The following is an 18,663-nucleotide window of genomic DNA, read 5'->3' on the forward strand; positions in this document are numbered from 1 at the left end:
AAACTATTACTGCTATGTGGGCCCTTCATTTCTGATAAAGTGGTTAGATCAAATATCTTAAAATGCACCATTTGAAATACTCTGGGTTGCCTACTTTTGAAAATGGTATGCCATAATAGTGGAAATGTTATTACCCAGGCTGCCATGCTTTCTCAAAGGCAAGATAGGTCCAGAAAATCGGTTTGCCAATTTTCAATGTGTAAAACCAAAAATGGACAAGCGTATATTTGACCCTGTAACTTTCCAAAACCCCATAAAACCTATACATTGGGGGTACCGTGGCACTTATGAGACATCACTGAACAGACCTAGGAGTGCTTCAGGGCAGTAAACTATATACTGACGTTAATATTATCAGTAATAGTACAGTTTTTATGTGAAAAATGCAAAAAAAAAAAACTAACACTAATTTTGGCTAGCATTTGTACCCAAATGGCTACTACAAAAGACTGGCCATACCCCATTTTGAATACCTAAATATAAATGTTAATGTTAAAAACACATTTATTGGTAATGCATAAGATACAAAAGAAAAGAAAATAATAAACAAAAATAAATACCTAAATACCCTATACACTCCACATCTAAGTCATTGAGGAGAGCTATCAAGCTCAAAAGACCTAATAGGGGGTATATAATAAGGGGGTTAGCTGGACTAAGCTCTGTGACAGGACATATAAAGGTGAATAAAGACAGAATGTGATTATCTGCAAAGGGTATATACTGGTAAGTATATATAATAGTACCCAAACTAGGATACTTAGTAATGGAGATAGAAACTTTCCTGAGAAGATGCTACAATGTAACCCCAATGCCTGTCACAACATATAATATAATGAGTAGAAGAAATCAAGAGGGCAATACGCAGCCTACACTAGGTTCTGCAAATGATATTAGTAAGTTGAAGTAATAGTTAAACTAAAGCCCCCATATATATATATATCTTGTTCTTCCAAATAATGAGCAAAAAAAGTACTGCCTTCCAAATCTCTGAGCTAAATGTAGGACCATGCTATAGTAATAAATCTGTACATCCTCGAAATATGTAACCTAAGTAGAATGTCCTCGCATAACACCTAGATAAATAGACCTAAAATACCCCCATATCTCGCAGGAATTCTGTAATAAACACCATGCTAAACAAAACGTGCCATGGATTACAATAACAATAAAGAGGCATAAAGCCTGCCTAACGCGTTTCGGCGCTACTCAAGCGCCTTTCTCAAAGGCAATAACCGGGTGCAAGCACCCGTGCGGCTATTTATGTGCGGGAAAATATTCATTCCAGCCAATCAGAGTGAGTGGGCGTGCCACTCGAAATCTAGACAATACTGTTCATAATTCTGTAACACACTACATCCTTGGGGACAGATTTAGGATGGGCCCTCTGAGAGGATGGAGGGTGGGATCAAGGGGCCCAGACCTTGATCTGTGTTAGGTGCCCACACTTTTTCTTATAACAGCCCTGAGGTGAAGTATAATGTTTGGAAAGAATGGAGGGGTAAATAGTACACCTCTCAGTCTCTTACTGGGTTTGTTAATTTGTGCAGCTCCCTGGCAGAGCTGTCACAGCGCTCCCCTATTGGCCGGGAGCCAGGGAATTTTTGCCTTGGACTATTTTTGTGCGGGCAATGGGGCATTATAAGCAGTGCTCTGTGAGGCAAATATCACAGACAGACAAAAACAAACAAACAAACAAACAAACGTATAAATGTAAAGTTTTGGAGCTTCTCCCCCTCCTACGGTCCTACCATTAATGTAAATTTACTTTATGTTAGAAGGGGGGTAAAACATTTTTATATGGTGTTGTACTGGCTATTAAAAGGCTGAGGTGTGGGGTTTGCTCCTGAGTGTTAAATGCCATTTACATGATTAGTTATATAGTTGTGTTGTAAATAAAGTATTTGAATTTAAAGATGTGTTTTAAAATTCCTTCCCAAACCTTTGTTTATAATATGTTTGAAAAGTGCCCTCTCTCAAAAAAAGTCAGCAAAATGATAATATTAGCCCTGATGACAATTGCATCTCTGTTACAAAGGACAAAAGACAAAGTTGGATTCATTTCTAGGGAATAGAAACAAAGTATCCCAGGCTCAACACTGGTAAAAGAATTCCAAGTATTAAGCAATAACCATAAACTGCTAGCATGCTCCCTCTAGAACTTTCCTACCTCTCCCTACGTTCCAGCCCTGGAATTTCCCTACCGCTCCCTGAGTCCCAATTACATTGGAGACAGGACACACTGTTACCACGCAAAGTATCATAGTGCTGAAGTGGTTATGGTACTTGGAGAAAATCATTAAACCATTGTTTTGTACTATCTTCACTGGAAGGAAATTAACTTTAAAGAATCTTTGTAAAGTTATACTTATTATTGGATTTGTAAAGGCTTTACTTTGTCATAAAGCAATTTATAATTAATTAAATTAATTAATAATAAATTAATTTATAATGTACAGAAAATTTAGGCATAAAATCAGCAAAAACAACAATAATAAATATTATCCATATTCACAAAATTATTGTTTTATTGTTCTGAGAAGAGACAGAAAATAACTTGTTCAAACTAGCTGACAGCCTGTTACAGTTTTTCATGTCATGTCTGGTTTGCTGTCAAAACAAGTCTTGTCAGTGAATACAGCTGCTTCTAGTAACAGACAACTGACAGCAGCAGAGAATCGAAACAGTTATAGTATCAGCTGGGAGGAGAGGATTCGATTCTCCAAACATTCTTAGTTTCACTTTCACTTCCCGTTGTACTGACAGGGCTGGGACACAGATGCATTTATTTATTTTCCTCCCAAGGCTGTTAACATGTGGAGCTCATTCAGACTGCACTCACACTCACTCTGCAAGAGACAGACAGCTAGATTTAAAGCCCTCTTGGTAAATATGAGTTCCCTGAGCCAGGGCTGTGCAGACTGGAGATCTCGCCTGTTTGCAGTGGATGCCAACACAAGCCTGGGCATTCCAGACCCTTTCTATTTCACATGTGCTAATAGCAGCCATCACCTCCCCAGCCTCAATGCCCAGGAATGGCCAGTGCTTGCCCAGGTGGGTAGTGCCCATTCAGTGTGCATAACGACCCCCCAGAGAATCTCTGCAGCCAGGTTACAGAAAGCACTAGGTCAGAAATTAACCCAAGAAGTGCAGGGGGTCTGCAAAGTGCTCAGACTGCTCTCATACCAACCACAGGACCCCTATGGCTCCCTGCAGGGGGGGTTCCTGGTGCTGAATGCAGTGAGCTGCCCCTCCATACAAGCCAAGCTGCAGGACCTGCTGGGGCAGTATAAACAGCATATCCGCTTCTGCAGCTACCAGGCTGGCACAGAGGGGGGCATCTGGCAGTGTCTCTGGGATCTCAATGGAGAAGGAAAGGAAATAGAGCGATGCCGAGTACTGAAGGTAGAAGTTCCAGACCCAAGCCCCCTGGTGGTAAACATCAAGAAATCCGCTCTGTTCTACAAGTTGGAAGATGCTTGTTCTGTTCTTCAAGAGGTAAGACACAGCCAGTGTAAAAATAACACAACATGGCCACTAGGGGCGCACTGTTAGTATAGATATTTATATACCTTTATTGAGAAGTGTTTCATAGGAGGCCTTTTTTTATTATATGTCCTGATGAAAGCTCCAACATGGAGCTGAACCGTTGACATCTTTGGATCAACTGAGAATTAAAACAGATGAACTAATCCTAGAGTGCTGGTATTTCTTCATATTTTTATATTTTCTGTGACTTGGCACCAGGTATACAATATTTTTATAGTTGGAGTGCAAGAGATCTACTATTTGCTTTGATATATATATATATATATATATATATATATATATAAACAATAATATTACTTAATATTATTATTATAAGTAGCATTAGCATTATTATTATGTGAATGCCAACATATATTTCATTGCTGTATTAGCATTCATAATTGCCTAATTAAATTATATTGTGATAAGAGAAACATTTTGCCACTGATGCCAAAGTACTTGAGAATGCCACTGACTGGATCATAAAAGTCCTCTGGCTGCAAGTGTATGAAGGTGGGTCTGTTGTGACAAAAATCAAATCAGATTTGAAACAGGCGTGCAGATTAGTGCCATGACCAGTGGAGGTAGGTCCAAAGTAACCTGTAGTGTAGAACTGCAGCAGTTTGTGTTATAAAATAAAATAAAGTTCAACCTAATGGTGTGTGAAGGACTAATATAAGTGTGTGGTAGAGTGGTCTGTCTTGAATAAAAGTGCAGTTTCCTTCCCTTTTATTGGTCACTGGGGATGAGACAAGTCAGAGCTATTAAATGTGTTAAAAGTTTGGGATGAAAAAAAAAACAACCCACAAAAACAAACAGCAAAAAGAACCAACAAAATTGTAATTTCTGAATATAGACCCCTCACACAGGCTTTGCATGGAACCATAAAAAACTAAAAGCCTTAAAGAAACGCTCCAAGCACCATAACCACTACAATGTGCTGTTGTGAGTATGTGCCAGGAGTAAGAGAGCTAATGGAAACTCCAATACAGGATTTTCTGGTTCTCCTGAAGGCTTGGAGGAGGCAGGGGGAAAGCTTGGCAGACAAAAGGTAAGAAGTCAAACCATTCTGAAATGGTTCGAGTACTTATACTGAGGGAGGACGGAGGACGTGCCAGGGCACTCCTTGCACCATTATCACTACAGTACACTCCACTGTACTTGTTATAGTGATTGCAATGTTCCTTTAAAAGACCCCAAGATAGCTCCACATGTGAAGGGGCATCATCACCACTAGTAACTTCTGCGACTGCCCCTAGCCATGACTATCTATTTACCCACATTTATGGCATAAAATCTAAATTAAAATATTCACTGGTGATATCTATTAATGCAGTACTGCTTGCTAAAGAGACATTCTAGTCATCAAACAGTGCAAATACATAAATCCCAAAATTGTAGGTATGCAACTTGAATGGGGGCAGATTGACCCCTGGACATATCTATCTGGCACACATGCCTGCTGGGCTAGCATGCACAACATGTGGCTGAAGTTCTATTATATGTGCTGAATTCCTTGAATGTTGTAAAATACACACAGGGACGTATTTACGGTGGGAGGCATGAGGGTGTGGGGCGTGAGGGAATAAAAGTGCTAGGACTACAACTTTGTATTCCAAGCACTATAGTATCCCTTTAATACACACTTGAAACACTAACGACCAGCAGCAGCTATTTCTCATTAATTTTTGGGAGTTACTGAAATACAGAAACTGGCTTAGCTCTTAGTTAAAAATAATAAGTACAACAGTTCATAAAACATAACCAGAATTTCTCCTTTGTTTAAAAAAAATGGAATTTACATCAACAAAAGGTTCATTTACAAATCTGAGAGTGATTGATGTATGTTGTTGTTGCTTTTACCGCAGTGTTCCACAATTATTCCTGAAGCCGGTGAGGTTCTAAAATTAGTGGGAGATGCAAGAAAAACTGTCAACCGTAAAAAAAAATTCCCTGTTATTGTTATTGAAGGACTTGATGCCACAGGTAAGACAAATGTGACATTTTAGAGGTAAACAGCACCACCTGCTGGCATAACAAGTTAAAACTTATGCAGCATTTACAATGTTTCAAAAGGATATATTACCGTGGTCTTAACAAATAGAAACAGATCAATGTTCATATAATGTAAGTTTTGTGTGGTTTTAAACTCTGTATCAGATATTGCTCACAATTTAATTTTCCAAGTAATTTACTCAAATGATATGCATGAAATTGTAATTTATTTTCATGCTTTAACTGTGAGAAAGCAATAGATTTTGCGTTTGGGCAAATTTTAGACGTTTGTACACACAATGTTCATAAATTTAGCACGAAAATTACATGGATTCTGCTTATAGGTGTAATGTATCAAATAGTGCCGATTTACCAGTGTGGATGTCATTTTAGTTAACAAGGTTATTTCCAATGTTGCCAATAATGTGGAAGATGGGTTCTGTACCCATGCTACCTATCACATGAGCTCGTATGATAATCTGAATTAAAGATTGTTTTTTGCTTAAAAAAACTATCACTAATTTTTAAATAAAAACTTTACTTTGCAACATTTTCTTTTTAACATGTTCTTAATAGGGCTAGCAAAATGTGGGGTCAGGCAAAATAAATTAAATGAAGAAAAAAAATAGTATCAATCCCATATTACATTGTGATTATAGTATTCATATTATTTATCTAGCAATGTTTATATCACTAGCTCCCCATTTAGAAATCTAAGTAAAAAATAAACTCTTTAACTCTGTTTTCTGAATGGGAAGTTAGTGATTGGCTAAGAGCATCAGATGCTCAGTTGTGCCCGGTCTGAGGTTTCCTGATTACATCCTTGGACCAAGAAAGGAAGTTGATGGACAGAATGATTGGGTGTTATCTTTCAACGTTTAGGGATAAAATGTTTATCCCCTTAAGGTAGGAAGGTGTCCGGGAACTATTCACAAAATTACAACTTCATTGTGATTAGGTTGTGTTGGAGCCTAGAGTTTTCCTTTAAACCCCAGGGAGTATCAGGATTTTTATGAAACATTGAAATACATTTGTTAATTAAAGGACCACTCTAGGCACTCAGACCACTTCAGCTTAATGAAGTGGTCTGGGTGCCTGGTCCAGCTAGGGTTAACCCTTTTTTTTTTTTATAAACATAGCAGTTTCATAGAAACTGCTATATTTATACTGAGGGTTAATCCAGCCTCCAGAGCCTCTAGTGGCTGTCTCATTGACAGCCACTAGAGGCGCTTGTGTGCTTCTCACTGTGAAAATCACAGTAAGAAGACGCCAGCGTCCATAGGAAAGCATTGTAAATGCTTTCCTATGCGACCGGCTGAATGCGCGCGCGGCTCCTGCCGCGCATGCGCATTCAGCCGATGACGCCGTGAGGAAGGAGGAGAGGAGAAGGAAAGCTCCCTGCCCGGCGCTGGAGAAAGGTACTCTTCTATCTGCTACAGCCATGATGTGATTGACTGTAGAGGTCCTGCTTCATAAATAGGTCTTGGACAATTCAGCTTGAATGATATACACATTACGGACAACAAGCAGAATCAGGGGGAGAGAATGACAGCAAAAATAAAGATATGGGGGCAAGTTGGCCAGGCTGGATTTGGCCGTGCTCTTATTGATTTAATGTCACAGTCTGGCCTGGCTCAGCACATTGAAAGCCAGCAATCAGACTGAGGCAGGGAAAAATGTTGTGTGCCACTGTGACATGGACTATGTGGGAAATCTTGATTAATTGAGCGTTTGGAATATTTATTGAGAAGGCAGTTACTTTCTCTGGAATAGGCTTGAATATTTAAAGGCTATGGGGCAGTTCTCAATGTATAATAAGTTAACTGTTTTATAAAAATGTTTTATACAAGATAACATGTGCGAGATGCAACGGAAAGATGTAAACTTTATATTTTTGCTACAAATTATTCTGTTGTTTAGGGAAAAGTACACTGACTGAATCCCTGAAGTATTCTCTAAGAGCTGAATTACTTAAATCCCCACCAGAATGCATAAGCCCATGGAGAAAAACATTTGATACTGAACCAACACTTCTAAGAAGAGCATACTATGCCGCGGGTAATTATATTGGAGCAGCTCAAATAGCAGAAGCCGCCCAGATGTCTACTGTTATTGTGGACAGGTGAGCTGTAAACATCAATGATTCAATATTTTTTATCTTGCTTGTCTACCATATATATTCTCTGTAGGAATTCCGTACACCATGGACATTTGGCAAGGGAATACATTTATTGCAATATTCCAACCTTAAAAAAAAAATCTCTCTTTTTCTCTCTGTTTCTTTGCCTACTAATAATAATAATAATAATAATAATTAATAACGCATATTATTTTGGTTTAGTGATGGAGTGGTTTTAAACAGGGCTGTTAATGTTTAATGAAGTATAGGGCTTTATGTTTAGACATTGGGCTGTGTAATGTAAGGGGTTAGTCATCTTATCTAGAAGACCAGAATATACCGTCTATTCCTTAAGATGCAAGCTCTCCTCTTGTTTCCCATTAGGTATTGGCATAGCACAGCTGCATACTCCATTGGCACAGAGATAGGAGGCGGTGTGCCAAATCTACCAGAATATCACCATGAGATTTACCAATGGCCGAGTGATCTCCTTAAACCCGACCTAGTCATTTTACTCACTGTTAGTGATGAAGAGAGATTACTAAGAATACGCAAGAGAGGGCTGGCAGAGACAGTGGAAGAAAAGGAGTTGGAGTCTAACAGAATGTTTCGACAAAAGTATGTATAATGAATACCAGCTTGTAATGAAGGCGTTGCCTTGCATGTTGAAATTTATTATCTTAGTGAATTTCTGTAAGGTCACTTAATATATCTTATGTTGCTTTTAAGATAAATATTTGGCACTAGGAAAGTAAAACTTGGTTGTTCTTCTACTTGTAATGATAAAAAGTCTTCAGCCAGAATGCAAAAGAAGTAGTTTTTTTCCATGAAGTTTTTATACACGGTGGGACAAAATTCAGAGTAAGGTTTGAGGAGACAATAACCAGCTCCTGGGGGGGCCCTGATAGGTGGAACACAGAAGGCCAGGTCACACTTGCAACCTCAGCGATACCTGCAGTTCTGCTACTGGGGTCTGCACTGTAGGGTTGCTCTTGGTGCACGTACCCCCTCGGCCTAGCCAATGGGAAATCAATGTGAGTTGAGATGCTAACTTGACTACACTACTTGTCCACTTCTTATCTGTGTAGTATTTCAAATGTTTTGCTTAGGTGAAAGTAGGCAGATGAGTGAACAGTGATTGGCTATGGAGTCAAGGTTGAGCTGAATTCATACATCGCGTATAGCTATAATGCGTAGCTTAGTGAATATTACACATGGTATCTAATCTATGATTTGCCACATGGCTGTTATGTATTTAGACATTTTTGAATCTGGATACAAGTTATGACAATTGAACACACTAATTTTTTTATTTTTTATTATTTTACTATTTACTATTTTGCTATTTTAATTATTGACCATTTTTTCTTCTAGGATTGAAGAGGCATACATGAGAATGGAGAATCCTGGCTGTTTAGTAGTTGATGCCAGTGCTTCGAAGGAAACTGTTTTACAGCATGTGTTGTCTATTATATATAGACATTGTGCACTTGCATTGTGAAGGACATTATACAAGTAAAACTACAATATACAATAACATTACACCAATAAATTGAGCAAAATCAATCAAATGCTCTTAGTGTTTTGGAAGTGCAATCATTCAGAACTGACATGTATATTGCAAGTATTTTATATGTCTTAGAGTATGGAGCTATAACATTCCACAATAATGATAAATGCCATAATGGAAACATAGAAACATAGACTGTGAGGGCAGATAAGAACCATTCGGCCCATCTAGTCTGCCCAATTTTCTAAATACTTTCATTAGTCCCTGGCCTTATCTTATAGTTAGGATAGCCTTATACCCATCCCACGCATGCTTAAACTCATTTACTGTGTTAACCTCTACCACTTCAGCTGGAAGGCTATTCCATGCATCCACTACCCGCTCAGTAAAGTAATACTTCCTTCCTCTTGTTGTGGTAGTTTTTCTTCTTTTAAATATGGTCTCCTCCTTTACTGTGTTTATTCCCTTTATGTATTTAAATGTTTCTATCATATCCCCCCTGTCTCGTCTTTCCTCCAAGCTATACATGTTAAGATCCTTTAACCTTTCCTTGTAAGTTTTATCCTGCAATCCATGAACCCGTTTAGTAGCCCTTCTCTGAAATCTCTCTAAAGTATCAATATCCTTCTGAAGATAGGGTCTCCAGTACTGCGTACAATACTCCAAGTGAGGTCTCACCAGTGTTCTGTACAATGGCATGAGCACTTCCCTCTTTCTACTGCTAATACCTCTCCCTAAACAACCAAGCATTCTGCTTGCATTTCCTGCTGCTCTATTACATTGTCTGCCTACCTTTAAATCATCTGAAATAATCACCCCTAAATCCCTTTCCTCAGATGTTGAGGTTAGGACTCTATCAAATATTCTGTACTCTGCCCTTGGGTTTTTGCGTCCAAGATGCATTATCTTGCACTTATTTATTAAGAAATACATTTGGATTCCTTCATTTCTCAAGTATGTTCTCAAATGCAGGTGTCAATTATATCTATTTCATTGTTCTCAGAACTATAAATAACCTAGCCGGTCCTCGCTAAAATCAAACCTGCAACTCTTACAGGTTGAAAAGGTTGCAGAATTACATGAACTATTTCAAACAGAACGTTGTGTGCTCATCACAGCCTCTTAGTAAACTCAAGCTTTAAAGTCTAGCATTTCGTTTGCTGAAAATGGCTAATCCCACATACAATGCAATCTATTCAGTATTGAAATAGATTCGATTTTCAGGAAGTCTGCTCTTTGGACATAGAAACATGATTAACCCCTTAAGGACCAAACTTCTGGAATAAAAGGGAATCATGACATGTCACACATGTCATGTGTCCTTAAGGGGTTAAAGGTTACCGAGTCACCTGTCTCTCTCTTTCTTATTATATTATATATGGTTTACATCATTTCTAAATCCGCATAGCATAGTTCAGAAATCATAGAAGCATTTGTTAAACTCTTAAAAAAAAAAAGGAACACAAAATGTGTACATACAACTGCAAATTGATTAACCCCTTTCATACAAAATTATTTTCATGTATTTTGCAGTATGAAATTATGTCAACAAAGCCTTATTCACCGTCATTTATATGCTTGTTATGATAACCAGTCTGCTGTTTTGCCAGAAGGTTGTATTCATTATTATATCTGTAAATATGCTGACAATGGAAGTTCACTCCTGCTTTCAAACAGTGCTGGAAGTTTCAATCGGTCATATTGTTATTACAGTCAGAGAGGAGTGAATGGACTATACCACTTCACTGTTAGCATTACATTAGCATTCTAGAGATTGATAAAGATTGCTATAGCAGTGTTAAATATCTTTATTTTAAAAATATATGGTTTACATGTATTTACTGTATGTGGGCATTATGCTCAAATGCGGATATTATTTTTGCATTGTGTTGCATTTTCAGTAACCTGGACTGCTAGTAATGCCCTTAGGGCCCTTACAAATACTTGTTAGTATGGTATTTGTCCTTTTTTATTTAACTATTTTTGCCACATCTATTGTATGTGAGAAAAGTGGCATGTTTACTTTTATACTAACATTTCAGACCCTTGTGAAATATTGTAAGGTAAAGTACACTGTATATAAGCTTTTACTTTTCCAAATTATTTTTATAAAAGACGAACAAATAAGTAAAAAAATAAAGATTGTGTAAATTTACAAAAATGTTTATGTTTGTCTGCAAAGCAATATATACACAACATTGCTGTTTTATTATATGTTTATATTTTAGCTATACATCCCTTGCTTCAAATAAATGTTATGCTAATATTTTTTCAATCAAAAAGTGCTCGGCAATAAAGGAGTTAAAGGGCATCCTAAGACACATAACTGTATGGTGCGGTTAGGCTGCAGGCTCCACCAAACCAAAGGTAAAAATAGAAAATCAGTCTACCCTTTACATCCTCATTAAAGGCATAGTCCTCAAATTTCAAATAAGAACAAAATAAAAAAGCAGAATGTGAGGAGGGAACACTCAATTCTATTTAGCATGTTCCCTAATACTGAAGATCCAACGTATCGAAAAGTAGATAAGTCACCTATAATTCTTCACAACCCTCGTAAGGGCAATAGCTACGGTAAATTCATAATTAGACAATACTTAACAGGGTCCTGATAAACCCACTTACAAGTAAATTGCTGAGGAGACAATAGATGAAGGAAATGTATATTATCTCCTCATTAATTATTTATAACGGGATTCCAGTCTATGTGATTGTACTCCATTTAGGGGACACACTAAATAAAATTGAGTGTTCTCTCCTCACATTCTCATTCTTTTTATTTGATTCTGCAGAATCTATCACCTGATTCTGGGTCAAACCATTTTTGAGTGGTATGACCAAAACCAAGGCACAATCCTCAGCTCACCTATTGCTAATGCGCAAGTTCCACTTCAGTTGTGGCTATATTCGCATGGTATTATTTTGCAGAGTGTGTCAGTTTGACCAGAACTAGGGTACAGGTCCAGCTACTTAATTGCACTTTAACTATTATAATGGCATGTAGTAGTTTTAGTACTTAAAATGCTTTTTTTCAAAAGACTATGGATTCTGGAAATAAATCACTACACGTAAATGTCAAGATAAGTAAAACTCAAGCTTGCAGAGAATAGACTAAACCATGGCTAGCAGGTAGGTAACAGAGCAAATAGTAGGTAACAGGGCAAACGTGCAATAACCTCCAAAGAAGTAAACAGAGTAATTAGAAGCACTCACCCACGAACGGGATGACATTGAGATTGCAAATAAGAAAGTAAAAACTTGAGCCCTCTTCCAAACTAAAATGATGCCTTGGAAGACAGGCAACACAGTTTGCATTGACCTATAACCAGGAAATGAAACTGATAACAATAAAATACACATTTCCTTTCAACCTATGGCAGCATTTTATATGGCTTATATAAAAGCTAAAGGAGGAGGAGGACAGATACAAAGTAGCAGACAAAGTAACTTTCTGGGTTACATGGTAGGTGGTCATGATCTCGGGTAAAATATCAATGGGCAGATGAAGAAAATCAGTTCTTGATATCAATTAGTAAATCTATACTCAGCATTCTGCAGAAAAAAAAACAATTGGACTTTGACAAAGTGTTCCAGAGAAGTTATAGCTGCCAAGAAGAAAGTCTGAAATACTGGACAGAGATTCAAAAGATGTTTTTTACATTTATTATTATTAGTGCGAAGAGGGTAGGTAGGGAAACATTTACAGGTTCGCAGGATCGCTAAGAGCGAGCAAGAGCTGGCCAATCAAACAAACATTTTCAAAACAGAGTTTTCTTTTTTTTTAACTTTAGTTTTAAAGTATTTGCCCACTGGATGCTAATGCTGCCAATATGCAAATATTTCAGATGTTTAAAGTACAGGTGTGCCTATCAACAATCTGGACCTTTTATTTTGAGTGAAAAGCAAGAAAAATAATTTAATCAACCACTACCTCATCATGTAGGATAAGGAAAATAAAGAAAATATAAAATGAAATGAAAGAAACAATCGAAAAATGGTCTGATCACTTACGTTAGTTAAGATAAGCCATCTCCAGGGTGCATTGTCATTAAGCTCTTCAGGTACATTATCAAACAAAAAAATGTAGACCCTTGCACCTCAGAAAATGGGAACTCCAGTTTTATGCACAAAAATGTCGGCAGACAACCGTGTAAGTGTTCAGCTATTTACATTCCATGCATCTACATAAACAGGAATGAGTTCAGTACAGGCCACATATCTAAATGGCTGTTGAGAAAGCATTGAGGTGAGATGTTTAAGTGTTCAGCTATTTAGGTAAGTGGTCTGTCTTGTAACCCTAGGTCCATGCAATGTGCCCCCACATTTTTCTGCCAATATTTTTGCATTATGTTTTTTTTTTTCATGATACTGCTTAGATAAAGAAGATACATGCATTTAACAATGGAGATCGCATTTTCTGCACAAGCACATAGATCTATTTTTTTTTTTTTTTTTTTTTTGTGTTCGGTTCAGTTCTGGATTTTCAGCTGTCTGTTCGCTTCTCAAGAGGTTGGAACCCAGACAAAATTCCGGGTCATTTGGAGTCAGTGTTTTGAAACATTTTGGTCAAGTAATGTCCAGATTTTGCAGTCTAAATATCTCTAACCCTAAATTACATCCAGACATAGTATTTCCTAACCATTAGTCAAAAAGCACAACCTACATTTTAGTGTCAATAAAATGAATGTCTGCATTTAATAAGTGCCATTTTGATACCAAAGGTTTAGAATCAGGCTTTCGCAAACTCCGGCCCTTCAGATGTTGCTGAACTACAACTCCCATGATTCTATGGATGAAATAGATTGGCTGAAAATCATGGGAGTTGTAGTTCAGCAACATCTGGAGGGCCAGAGTTTGGGGAAGCCTGGTTAAGATGCACATCAAAAACAATATGCCATAAATTAAGTTATTCAAATAATTCAATCTTCATTAAAGATGTTGTCAGACTGGTATATTATTATTATTACTATTATTATTTTTATTATTATGTTATTATTTATATAGTGCCAACAAATTCTGCAGCACTTTACAGTGAGTGGACGAACAAACATATAGTTGTAACCAGACAAGTTGGACACACAGGAACAGAGGGGCTGAGGGCCCTGCTCAATGAGCTTACATGCTAGAGGGAGTGGGGTAAAATGACACAACAATGTAAGGATAGCATTAGACTAGTGACAGTTGCACGAGAAGAATCAGTCAAGAGCTATTAACAGTTTAATTGAAACACTTTTATGAAGAAGTGGGTTTTTAATGATTTTTTTGAAGGAATGGAGACTGGGTGAACATCTAACGGAGGAGGGAAGTGAGTTCCACAGGAACGGTGCAACCCTCGAGAAGTCTTGATGGCGAGCATCAGAGATGGGAGTACGGACAGAAGATAGACTTAAGTCTACAGCAGAGTGTAAGGGCCTAGACGGGACAAACTTGTGTATTAGGGAGGATAGATAGGTGTGAGCAGCATTATGTAGAGATTTGAAAGCAAGAACCAGAATTTTAAATTGAGCCCTATATCTTATAGGAAGCCAATGTAGGGACTGACAGAAGGGTAAGGCATGGGCGGTGCGGGCGGACAGGAAGATGAGCCTCGCCGCCGCATTCTTTATGGACTTTTATGGTGCAAGTTGGGAGCACGTAAGACCACTGAGAAGTGGATTACAGTAGTCAAGGCGAGAAAGGACAGTGGAATGGACTAGCACCTTAGTCGCATCTTACGTTAAGTAAGGTCGGATGTGCACAATGTTTTTGAGATGGGAGCGGCAGGATTTGGTGATAGATTGAACATGAGGTGTGAAGGAGAGGTTGGAATCAAAGAGAATACCTAGGCAGCAAGCCTGCGAGGTGGAGCTAATGTTAGCACTGTTGACTTGGAGGGAGACAGACACAGGAGTAGCAACGCTTGAGGGAGAAAATACCAGAATTTCAGTTTTGGTCAAGTTGAGTTTAAGGAAGTGGGCAGCCATCCAGTTAGACATAGCAGAGAGGCAATCAGAGACACTAGTCAAGAGTCAAGGTTTAAATAGGTGGACAGTGTGAACTTCAAAAGAAGAAAATGATAGGGCAACGGGAGTTATGATTGGTTTAAAGGTACATTGAGGGGAGAGAAGGATGTCTACACCACCTCCTTTACAGTTGAATCTGGGAGTGTGAGAGAATTGTAGCTCAACAAAACATAAAGAGGCAGGAGTAGCGCTATCAGAGGGGGACAGCCAGGTCTCTGTAAGTGCAAGTAGTGTGAGTGAGTTTGAGATGAAAAAGTCGTGTATGGCTGTTGATTTTAAATTACTGCAGATGGAGTGGGCGTTCCATAGTGCACACTGACTGTTAATAAGTGAGGGTAAAGGGCAGGGTATTGTGATGAGGTTTGTGGGTTTCTGGTTTTCTTAGTGTGTGTAGAGAAGGTGAATTGCCCTGGATTGGAAGAGACATCACCAGCTGCTAGAAACAGGAGGATAGAAAGTGACACGAGGTGTGAATGGGTTTTGTATACATGCGGTCTAGGATGTGATCGATTGTGGATAGGAGTGAGTGAGTAGAAAAGTGAGTGCAAGGTATGAGATGAGAGAAGGGGGGAGTGTAGCAGAGAGGGGCTTATGTAAATATGAATGGGGGAATGAGTGAAGTGCGTGTAAGGAGAGATTTTTATACTAAGGGAGAAGGAGGAAATAAAGGAGAAGACAGATCATTGCTAAACTGTGAAAATGTAAATTGAAAATATCAATATCAATATTGGCACTGTGTGTAAAGATAGCAGGGATAGGAAGCTACATCTTATCCTTGCTTCTCTCTCCTGACTGAATCCGCAGGGGAGCAGCACATGCTGCCAGCAACTCCTATACTGCAGAGACAGCCATAGATCAGGTAAGTGAGGAATGGGGGGGAGGGGTGAAGATAGTGTATAGATCAGGTAAGTGAGGGATGGGGGAGAGACAGCCTATAGATTAGGTAAGTGAGCGATGTGGTGGCAGTCTATAGATCAGGTGAGTGAGGGATGGGGGAGAGGCAGCCTATAGATCAGGTAAGTGAGAGATGGGGTGGCAGCCTATAGATCAGGTAAGTGAGGGATAGGGGGTGCAGTCTACAGATCAGGTAAGTGAGGGATGGGGAGGTGCAGCCTACAGATCAGGTAAGTGAGAGATGGGGGCATCCACCTACTGATCAGGTAAGTTAGAGATGGGGGATCCACCTACTGATCAGGTAAGTGAGGGATGGGATGGGGAGACAGCCTATAGATTAGGTAAGTGAGGGATGGAAGGGACAGCCTACAGGAAGGGTCAGCAAGGAGCAGGAAGGAAAAGTAAGAAAAGGAGCAGAAAAGAGAAGGAACAGAAATGAGCAGGAAGGGACATCAAGGAGCAGAAAGGGGCAGAAAGGAGCAGGAAGGGTCAGCAAGGAGCACAAAGGTAAAGTAGGAGAAGGAACAGAAAGGAACAGAAATGAGCAGGAAGGGGTAGCAAGGAGCAGGAAGGGGCAGCAAGAAGCAGGAAGGGGCAGCAAGAAGCAGGAAGGGTCTGCAAGGAGCAGGAAGGGTCTGCAAGAAGCAGGAAGGGACAGTAAGGAGCAGGAAGGGACAGTAAGGAGAAGGAATGGGCAGCAAAGAACAGATAGGGTCAGCACGGAGAAGGAAGGGTCTGCAAGGAGCAGAAAGGGACAGAAGGAGAACAAAGGTAAAGGAGCAGAAAGAATCAGAAGGAGCACAAAGGTAAAGTGGGAGAAGGAGCAGCAAGGAACAGAAATGAGCCGGAAGGGTCAGCAAGGAGCAGAAAGGGGCAGAAAGAGCGCAAAGGTAAAGTAGGAGAAGGAGCATAAAGGAACAGGAAGGGACAGCAAAGAGCACAAAGGTAAAGTAGGAGAAGGAGCAGAAAGGGTCTGCAAGAAGCAGAAAGGGAGTAGAAAGAGAAAGTAGAAGAAGGGAACAAAATAAACAGAAAATAGCAGAAAGGGAAAGGAGCAGAAGGAGTCAAGGAGGAGAGAAGACAGTGTCGGAAGAAAAAGAAGATTGTGTCAAAGACAAGTGAAGTGAACCCCCCACTTTATTCTGGACACCACATCATAAGGCTTTGGTACCTTGGCCTGGCAGGGAAACTTTGAACCTTCTCATCTCCGCAGGTAAAAAAAAAAATATCAGTGTTAATGTGTTCGATTTTATTTACTGAGTGTCAGGAAGCACAGAGTGCCACTGGGTAGGGGTGTCGCTGATTGGCTAGAGCGGTCAGCTGGCACTCTAAGCCAATCGGTAGCTCTCCATTCATATCAAACTTTCTTACAGCAGTATTGGGGCTTGATAATTCTGAAATCAGGCTGTTGAATAAAGATATGTGATGGTCAGATAGGCTTGCAATAAAGCTGAGGGAGGGGGATATGAATCTAGGCACAGAGATGAAGGGATAGTTATTCAAATAAAAACAAACATATCAATAAATATATATATATATATAGGATGATACCCTTCTACCTTGTCCCTCCCCTTCCAATTTCTATTTCCCCTTATGCATTTATTTTATTATTCGTTCTTTTTTGTTTTACATTAAGTTATACTTAATATTTCATTGAACATTATTCATAGTTTGGGTTTACAGATATAACACACTACAAAATCTATGCAATATTTCATATGGATATTTTTAATTGTGATGCTGTAAATAATTGTAACCTTAGTTTGTGTGAATGTTTTATTATTATGTTTGTTATGATACATTATGTTATTTGTTCATTGAATGCTTTTTTGTATATTTAAAAAAGATATATTATATATTTTCAATAGAAAAAAAATGAAATAAACAAAACCAACAAGCAGGAGGTTAAAGCAAAGGCTAATCAAAGAAATGTTGTGTCCTATAACTTGATGGGGGGGCACTACCTTTTTTAATGCTGTCATGGAAAGCCAATAAAAAGAGATTTTGCCACTAAAAGGATTAGAATTAATCAACTTTATTCCAGTCCTTTGGGAGTTTACTCATTTCAGCTTAATGAAGTAATGCATACATTTACATTTTATTATCTATCTTCATTTTTGATGTTTCTATAAAATAATGGCCATGGGTGTTAACTGTGTTTTAAACATTTTGTGTTTTTTTTTTTTTTGGCTTTTTCTTTTTATATTTAGTGGTTCAGGGAATATAAGTATTGAGTGTTTAAATGGATACTATAGTCACCCAGATCCCTTAATTCGAATTAAGTGGTCTGGGTGTAGTGGTCCTGTCCTCTTAAGACTTGCATTTTTTTATTTTTTAGAAACTACTAATGTTTAACCCCTTAACGACGAGTGACGGACGAGGTCCGTCACTCAGGGGAATGCGTTAATGACGAGTGACGGACCTCGTCCGTCACCCGTTAAAATTAACCCCAGATCGCCGCAATCGCGGCGATCGTGGGGTTAATGGTGCTCCGGTCTGCCTCTGCATTAGAGGCAGACCGGGAGCACCGGATCGGGCTGTCAGAGTACATGTGCCCGCTCTGACAGCATGTCTGAGCGGGCACATGTGCTCTCTATACTCACCTCCGCCTCCCT

At 38.9% G+C, this 18,663-nt stretch overlaps 1 protein-coding gene across 2 annotated transcripts; it reads left to right on the forward strand.

The window, feature by feature from the left end:
• Window positions 1–2,813: 2,813 nt before the first annotated feature.
• On the forward strand, window positions 2,814–9,410 carry CMPK2 (cytidine/uridine monophosphate kinase 2). 2 transcript variants are annotated; one of them, XM_063440882.1, is made up of 5 exons: window positions 2,814–3,498; window positions 5,397–5,514; window positions 7,444–7,645; window positions 8,027–8,260; window positions 9,017–9,410. In XM_063440882.1, exons 1-5 carry the CDS (start codon window positions 2,815–2,817, stop codon window positions 9,141–9,143), a joined length of 1,365 nt encoding a protein of 454 aa, XP_063296952.1. In that variant the 5' UTR covers window position 2,814; the 3' UTR covers window positions 9,144–9,410. The 2 variants fall into 2 exon arrangements, with proteins under 2 accessions (XP_063296952.1, XP_063296953.1); XM_063440883.1 differs by having other exon boundaries at window positions 7,510–7,645.
• Window positions 9,411–18,663: the final 9,253 nt, after the last annotated feature.

This window comes from Pelobates fuscus, chromosome 2 (genome assembly GCF_036172605.1).
Source record: "Pelobates fuscus isolate aPelFus1 chromosome 2, aPelFus1.pri, whole genome shotgun sequence".
Taxonomy (NCBI): Eukaryota; Metazoa; Chordata; class Amphibia; order Anura; family Pelobatidae; genus Pelobates; species Pelobates fuscus.